The 8,293-nt window shown below is 41.7% G+C and overlaps 1 protein-coding gene across 5 annotated transcripts in view; it reads right to left on the bottom strand.

The window, feature by feature from the left end:
* Window positions 1–8,293, bottom strand: part of LEF1 (lymphoid enhancer-binding factor 1) — a 116,478-nt gene that overhangs the window by 22,564 nt on the left and 85,621 nt on the right. For all 5 annotated transcript variants that reach the window (XM_010858557.1, XM_010858556.1, XM_010858561.1 and 2 more), the window contains 2 exons: window positions 6,425–6,547; window positions 5,253–5,415 (listed from right to left, as the gene is read on the bottom strand). In XM_010858557.1, coding sequence (XP_010856859.1) covers window positions 5,253–5,415; window positions 6,425–6,547 — 286 coding nt within the window. The remainder of the gene's footprint in view (window positions 1–5,252; window positions 5,416–6,424; window positions 6,548–8,293) is intronic.

Here is an 8,293-nt window from a genome sequence, read left to right as displayed (position 1 = left end):
TTCCACTGTATAATCATAAGGGATTTGATTTAGGTCATACCTGAATGGTCTAGTAGTTTTCCCTACTTTCTTCAATTTAAGTCTGAATTTGGCAATAAGGAGTTCATGATCTAAGCCACAGTCAGCTCCCGGTCTTGTTTCTGCTGAAGGTATAGAGCTTCTCCATCTTTGGCTGCAAAGAACATAATCAATCTGATTTTGGTATTGATCATCTGCTGATGTCCATGTGTAGAGTCTTCTCTTGTGTTGTTGGAAGAAGGTGTTTGCTATAACCAGTGTGTTCTCTTGGCAAAACTCTGTTAGCCTTTGCTCTGCTTCATTCTGTACTCTAAGGGCAATTTTGCCTATTATTCCAGGTATCTCTTGATCTCCTACTTTTGCATTCCAGTTCCCTATAATGAAAAAGACATCTCTTTGGGGTGTTATTTCTAGAAGGTCTTATAGGTCTTCATAGAACCATTCAAATTCAGCTTCTTCAGCATTACTGGTTGGGGCGTAGACTTGGATTACTGTGATATTGACTGGTTTGCCTTGGAAACAAACAGAGATCATTCTGTTGTTTTTGAGATTGCATCCATGAATTGCATTTCAGACTCTTGTTGATTATGAGGGCTACTACATTTCTTCTAAGAAGCAAAAAGAAGACAGAATGTCAAAGAATTGATGCCTTTGAACTGTGGTGCTGGAGAAGACTCCTGAGAATCCCTTGGACAGCAAGGAGATCAAAGCAGTCAATCTGAGGGGAAATCAACCCAGAATATTCACTGGAAGGACAGATGCTGAAGCTGAAGCTCCACTATTTTGGTTATCTGATGTGAAGAGCTGACTCACTGAAAAAGTCCCTGATGCTGAGAAAGATCGAGGGCAGAAGGAGAAGAGGATGTCAGAGGATGAGATGGATGGATGACATCACAAACTCCGGGAGATGGTGAGGGACAGGGAGGCCTGGCGTGCTGTAGTCCATGGGGTTGCAAAGAGTCGGACACGACTGCATGACTGAACAACAACATTGACACTTTGTGTGTGTTTACATAAAACTTACCCCAGGCCCCCTGTGAGCAGTCTCCTAGTGCGTCTTCCTACTTCCCAAATGCCAGGGTCTGTTGTCAGCCACTCCCAGAGAACTGGCTGCACTCTGGGGGACCCACTGGCCAGAGGTGATGGCACAGGGGCAGTGGCTGTAGGAGGCATGGGCCAGAGCCCACACCACTCACGCCTGCACACACTCTGGATGAGTCCTGCTTCCACTCCAGCGCTCCCAATTCTAGGGTGTACTGCTTCCATTTTACTTCCTGTTAAAGGCTGGGTGGTTCTTTCTCATTCATGTCTACTGTGCATATTTATTTTAATTAATCTCTTGTTTTAATTATGGAAAGAAAGGTATGACTGGACTGGAGAAGGGAAGGAGAAGTGAGGGAGAGAGGCCGGTGAGCAAGAAGAGGCTGTGCTTGAGGACCGTGGTCCAGTGGTCAGGACACAGGACCTACAGCACAATGGGGACCTGCCTCCTCAAGGACACAAACAATTGCTGCCCTTGCCCCTGGCAGGAGGGGACCTCACCCAAAGAGAGCACAGCACCAAAGCGCCTGTGGCCTCATCCTGGCCTCCCCTCCAGCCTCCGGCCCAGAGGTGGTGGGACCCACAGGCAGGGCAACGGATTCCACTTCCTTCAAACCGCCCCTTGACGGCCAGAGCCTCTAAGTTGATAGGACAATGATTTAATTGCTTTAAAGTGCAGAGTGTAAAGTTAAGAACCATGACACTCAGTGGACTTGGCCTGAGCCTACAGGCAAATCAAATAATATACTTTTCTTTAAAAAAAAAAGGTGGGGGAGGGAGGAAAGGGAGATGGGGAGGTGACAGAAAAAATACAAAACCTGAAAGAAGTTACCTGAGACACAATTCTTTGTACCAGCAGAGTAATCACAATTAGTCAAGTTGAGCCTAAAAAGGCATGTCTGGGGAGCAGTGGAAGCTGAGGCAGGAAAAGTCACACTGCCTCTGTCCACTGAAAGTGAAAGAAAGTTTAAGTCATGCAGTTGTGTCCAACTCTCTATGACCCCATGGACTACACAGTCCATGGAATTCTCCAGGCCAGAATACTGGAGTGGGTAGCCATTCCCTTCTCCAGGGGATCTTCCCAACCCAGGGATCGAACCCAGGTCTCCCGCATTGCAGGCAGATTCTTTACCAGCTGAGCCACAAGGGAAGCCACTTTTCTAAACCTGAGGTTCTGACCTAGAGCCCTTCACGGGGAGAAAAAGCCACACCAGGCACAGTGCAAGAGATCAGCCTACCTTAAAAAAAAAAAGACTCATCATTAGTATTTAGATAGTTCTGGTGCTAACATGATTGGCAAGAGGCAAAGCATTATCAAAAAGGAACAAAAAGAAGACTAAGAAGAAAAAAAGATAAGTCTTACTTTGTAAATTTGTTCATTCATTTGATCAATAATCTCTCATGCTACTGCAATATGTCAGTATAGAGATATATTTTATCTGGACTTGTAAATAAAACTTATCTCCCAAAATACATATGGAGGTTGGGTCTTCTGCCCAAACAACCGGTTAAACAAGCAGGAATTTTTCAGTTCCAGCAGGAAACTTAGGTTGACAAGACCCCAGCTAACAAAACTGAGCAAAATTCAAAGTGAAAAAACAGACCACAAACTAAACTGCTTACCTGCCTTTCCAACTGCTTTTAGTTCCTAGGGATTTACAATTCACAAATGCAATTCACAAACGAAGCATCATTTACTAGAGTAAAACAGTTCAGTAAAATTATGATATTAAAGTTTTACATTGAAAACAAAAGTAAAGTCTGATGCAAGCTAGAAAGACGATATCAACAGGCATTTCTGAAACATATTGACTAAAAACGTTTTTCCATCTCTGTTGCTTACTGAAAGATTCATCAAGTTGTTGGGAAAGTACCCATTTGAAGAAACTTAACACAGGTCCAAGATTTAGAAATTCTGACACTAAATATGCAATAAATGGACTTCCTTTAATAGTCTAGAAGGTCTGAAAAGAAAAACCATAAAATCATATTTATGTTATTATTTATAATATGAAGAAGAAAACTGAGTCATTCATATGAATGAACATTTCTATGTTAGAGATAAAGGTGAGTAAAAATCAAAAGAGAAAATGTTCCAGCATGAATTTCAATTCCACTATTAAGAATTCTAATTATCCTAGTGTAAAACTTCATGATTTTAAAGCTAGGAACTTTAAAGAACTAGCAAGAACTATCCTGCCAGAGGGGAGTTATGAAAGGATAGAAAACCTGATCTTAATCAAAGATCTCAGAGGCCTATAAATAGAAACAGGTGTCCAAATCAAAGACAGAGAGAGACCCTAAATGAGAACCATCCTTTAGGACACATGCTCTGATCTGGGGATTGTTAAGGGAGCTGACAAAGTAGCAACTGTTGGAAATGTGCATTAAAAATAGGAAGCATACATCCATATCATATCCTTAACTCTCTTGAGCAGGAAAATAATTCCCACTGGAGGACCATGGACCTTTAACTTGGGGTGGGGGGGGATAAGATTTTACACAAGCTAAAAAAGGAACCCTTCTTTTCCTCTAATTTCTTCTTTTGAAGGTTCAGGGGGAAAAAAAATGATGGGAATCACTCATCTGCTATGATCTGGCTTTGAAAATCATTGTAATTATTGTTATTAAGTGTTTAAGAATCCACAGGGAGATAGAGTATTGTACACAGGGCACCAAAAAAGCTATAATCTGCCACCACATCCTACCCCCGAAACCCTGGTGTCTTGAAGATTGGAAATAGCTGCATTTTTATGCCATCCAAGAGGAATCTATAATTCAACAATGCCTGCTCTCCGCCATCTGCTTTCCTCACATGGACTGGAAATCTCCTAATGTTTTCTGTCATGGATGCTGAAATGTATGAGGTTTTTAACAAACATGATGAAAACGTTCATCAGCAACAGCTAAAACATGACTTTAAGTCCCACAAAGGTTGTCAAGACCTTCCTTCTCCTGAATGTTCATTTGCAAACCATGAATTTCTTGAGAGTTTGCAAAAACAAATACACAAGGTCATATTTTAAGAAGTCACCACACGTATATGAAGAGCATCATACAAGTTAAGCTGAAGCATTTCTAAAACTTCAATGTAATTATAGTAAAATGCAATTTCAATGAGAAAAATTCCAATTTTCTCCACCACCCTTCAGATACCCAACTAAACCCATTTCAACCCTGAGAAAAGTACTGGGAAGGACTGACTCGTCTCTGGGCTGGTGGCTGGACAAAGAAATCTAAGAGCATCTGTTCTAGTTATAAGTCTAGTGCCTGGGACATGACAGGTGCTCAGAAAAATACCTCTGCATGGGTGAAAGCAACAACATCAACAGCAAAGGAGGGCGATCGAGAAACTTGGCCCATGTACACCTGGAGAATCAGAGAACAATGCTTCTAGAATTAAGACTTCTCCGGCCCACACCAATTCTTCTATGTAAAGCTTTAAGGTAGAATGATCTGCTTACGTCTTGGAAGGAGCAGCCACTGCTGACTGCCAGGGTTTATCCAGAAATATGGCTGGCCCCACAGGCCTTGCTGTAGCTCGCTGCTTTCTTGCTTCAGAGTCTGCACACACACACGCGCGCACACACACACACACACGTGCACACACACACACACGCACACACACTGCTTCATGTGGGGAGAGTCCACCTCACCCCCTTCATCAGGGGTTAACCCCCACTCATCTCTCAACTACTTTCTCAGGGGGCCATTCCCCAGCCCCACCCCACCTCCATTATTCTCTGATTCTTGCTCTTCATATTAACAGTATTTATCACAATTTTAATTATATATATAATAGGGAATTATTTCATATCAGTATCCTGTCACAAAACTTCAAGATCTGTGAAGGCAAGGACTATATCTATTTTACTCAGCAAATATTATGTAATGCCTACTATACTGCCTGGCACATAAAAGACACTCAAGATATACTCATTTAACGTATGATAATAGGAAAATAGTTATCATTTACAGGAAATGTTCCAAGTGCCAGATACAATCTCAGTTGTTGATACAATGCATTATATCATTCCTCCTAAAGGTTGTCATGCTCTCTCTGTTACTCCCCAAGTGACTGGTGACTATACAGATGATTCTATGACTACCTGATGTGTAAGTGCATTTGGGCAGCTGTTAATGAACCAGTTCCATGGTTACCATAAACATTTACATACCATCCCACTACTTACCCTTCTGCCTAGAATCTGGTTGATAGCTGCACTTTCCTTTAGAGTACACTCAGCTACGACATTCGCTCTCATTTCTTTCATGTATAACATAAAAGCATTCAGAGGCTTTTTAATGTGAGGTCTTTTTGGCTCCTGCTCCTTTCTCTGTTCATGCTGAGGCTTCCTAAAAGTTGGGAGTGGGGAAGGGGTTAGACAAATCAGGAAGAGATGGGAGGAGAGGAGCAGAGCATCCGCTTATTTCATGAGTCCACCTCAGGCTGGGACCACCCTCTGGGCTCTCTATAAGCCCCCAGGACACTGTCTACTTAAATGAGTGACTCATCTACTGCTGATACATAAGGATCCTTTGGTTTGCGAAAGCTTACCAAATGGGCTTGTGCAGATGCTGCATCTAGATTTTAGATGCTCCCTGGTCACCTTAGGAAAAGCTGAACATACAGTGCAGGAAGTCAGTCCTCCTCTAGAACTGGCGTTCTTAACTTCGGTGGGTCAGCGCTCCTCTGAGAAGCTAATGAAACCTTAGACTCTCTCCCCCAGACAAATGCATGCTGGATTTGCCTGTACTTGCAGGGGTGTTATGGACAATGTTCACATGCTCCCTGCTACCACATCCTTCTGTTCCAGTACAAACTCTAGACTAAGAAATTCAATTAATTACTAATCTTTTGGGAGAATTCAGCTGTGCTGTAAGAGCCTGCAACAACCCTGGTCCGATAGGAAATCCTGGGTTTTGGTTTGCCCCCTTCCTTTCAATTCAGTGCTTCCAAAGCCCTGATGCAGATGCAGGGTGACTGTATTTCTAGAAGGAAATGCACTGAACCCCCCAATCTACTTCACTCTCAGGCTCCCCAAGAGTGGGAACCCAATTAAAGCCTTGCACTAAATGGCTGAACAGCTCCATTTCTTCAGTCTCTCCGCTCTGAAGATCTCTGCTCTTTAGTGAGTTTCCCTTCATCTTTTGAGATTCGTGCTCCTTTTCCATCTCAGAACCAAATCAGAGCACTGAGAATCAAGCTGCTCGGTGTCCTCAGGGGCAGAGCTTTCAAGGCGGAGCTACACTGACTTTCAGGATAACAGACAGGGGTACAATTCGGCAACAGCAAAGGAGAAACTGTGGGGTTTAAGTCCTTGGTACCATAAGGTGTTCACAGGTGCAGAGAGAGGCGACTTACACGTGCATTAGGTCGCTGTCAGTGTGGGGGTGTTCCTGTTTGACCTGAGGCGTTACAATGGCTGGATGAGGGATGCCAGTTGTGTGGGGACCGGGAGGACCAGGAATCATATGATGAGAAAACCTGAAAGAAGGAAAGATGAGAAAACAAAATGTACTGCTGTAGCAAGAGCTGGTTGGAATTTTGAAACAACTCACTAACTGCTATTGGCTGAGAGTAAAAACACATCTTCACACACAGACATATTAACTATAAGAGCAGGCTGATGATTAATTTCTTTCCTTTCTGTATTCAGGTGGAAAATATTTATAATTACACACCACCTAACAGATTTTTTTTTTTTTCAAGCTAATGGTGGAATCTGGCATTTTTCCTGGGAGGGCTCTAGGCAATAGGAGTAAAAAAAAAAAAAAAAAAGTGAGTCACTTTTCTTGCAAAGCAGTTTTCAGAGAAGAATTTCAGTAAGAATAATTATTGGAAATACAATATTTTATGAAGATTTAGCTTTTTAAGATGGTTTTAAAATCTAAAGACATCATATTTTAAAATCTCTGTCTACATCCCTGAGTGGACCTTCATATTAAGTCTTCTCCTGTTGGCTTTTTCCCTAACATCAGGAGAGAGCAACTGAGAAGACAAGGGACAGGAAGATTTGTTCAGTCTCTAATTTAATAAGGTTGCCATCAGCATCATTCCAAATAATTTTCTACACATAAAGAAGGTAGTGTCTGAGAGATCTAGCCTCATGGAAAATTGATAACAAAATTAAGGGGAAGAATTTAATTAAAGGGAAGGATACAGTTCTGCTTCAAGGTAAAAATGATACACAAGCTCAAATAAAGGCTTTTTCCCAGAGTATGCTTATAGAGCATTAAAAAAAAAATCTCAAAATATCCACCACCATCCAACACAAAGGAGGGAAACTGCCATGCAAGAAAAATAAAACAAAGACAGTACTTTCAACAAGCTCTTTGATAAATTTGGATATGCTTTAGAAACTTCTGCTTTCAAACTGTTTTAAAGTAAACATGTAGTTCAACAAAAAACATTCTCAGGTCTTTCATCACCGTCTGTACAGTTAATTCCTTCTTCTGGGAAGGAAAGAAGGGACTCTGCTTGGATATGTAATATTTCAGAAACAAATCTTTAAAAATTAAGGAGGCATGGGAAAAATACAAACATTCAATCAAATCATGATGCTTTGCAAAATGGACCATTTGCAAAAATATGTGATGTTGGTTATTTGCCTATGAGAAAATCCTATCATCACACAATTTTTTTACAATGTTAAAATATATGTATAAAATATATTTTGGAGGAAGGATATTAATTTCATTCCCTCTCAACCAGTTAGGTGTACAATTTACTGCATAAAATGATTTTTGAAAAAGCTGAAATTCACCACAGAAAACTGCAAATTTCATACATAGGTAAAAAAGTTAAGATTCACAACCAGTTACTAACCCAACAGTTTGACTTCCAGCATGTTAATGCTAGCTCCCTTGAAAAAGCCACATTGAACACACAGATGATACACCACAAATGTGTGTACATCAAGCACAAGGCACAAAAGCTGTCCTTTCCAGAGGCAAAAGCGTTACACAGAGCGGTGTGGCACAGCAGAGCTCGCGGACCTTCACACCACTACGTCCACACGGGGCCTGATTCACACACGAGGACACACAGCCCGGACGGCCTGACAGCCCGGAGGCCCCGTTCCTTCTCTTCTCACGGCCCCGGGCCAGGAAGGCTCTAGACTATCTGGGCCTTTTCAGACACCGTCACATGAAACTGAGACACCCTTCCCCACAGAAAAAAAAAAAAAAACACAATAAAATAAGATATGACCTATTAGAAAAGACCCTGATG

The sequence above is a fragment of the Bison bison genome, unplaced genomic scaffold (assembly GCF_000754665.1).
Source record: "Bison bison bison isolate TAMUID 2011002044 unplaced genomic scaffold, Bison_UMD1.0 scf7180017864389, whole genome shotgun sequence".
Lineage (NCBI taxonomy): Eukaryota > Metazoa > Chordata > Mammalia > Artiodactyla > Bovidae > Bison > Bison bison.
Note: the sequence above shows the minus strand (reverse complement) of the source record. Positions and strands in the feature narration are given on the sequence as shown.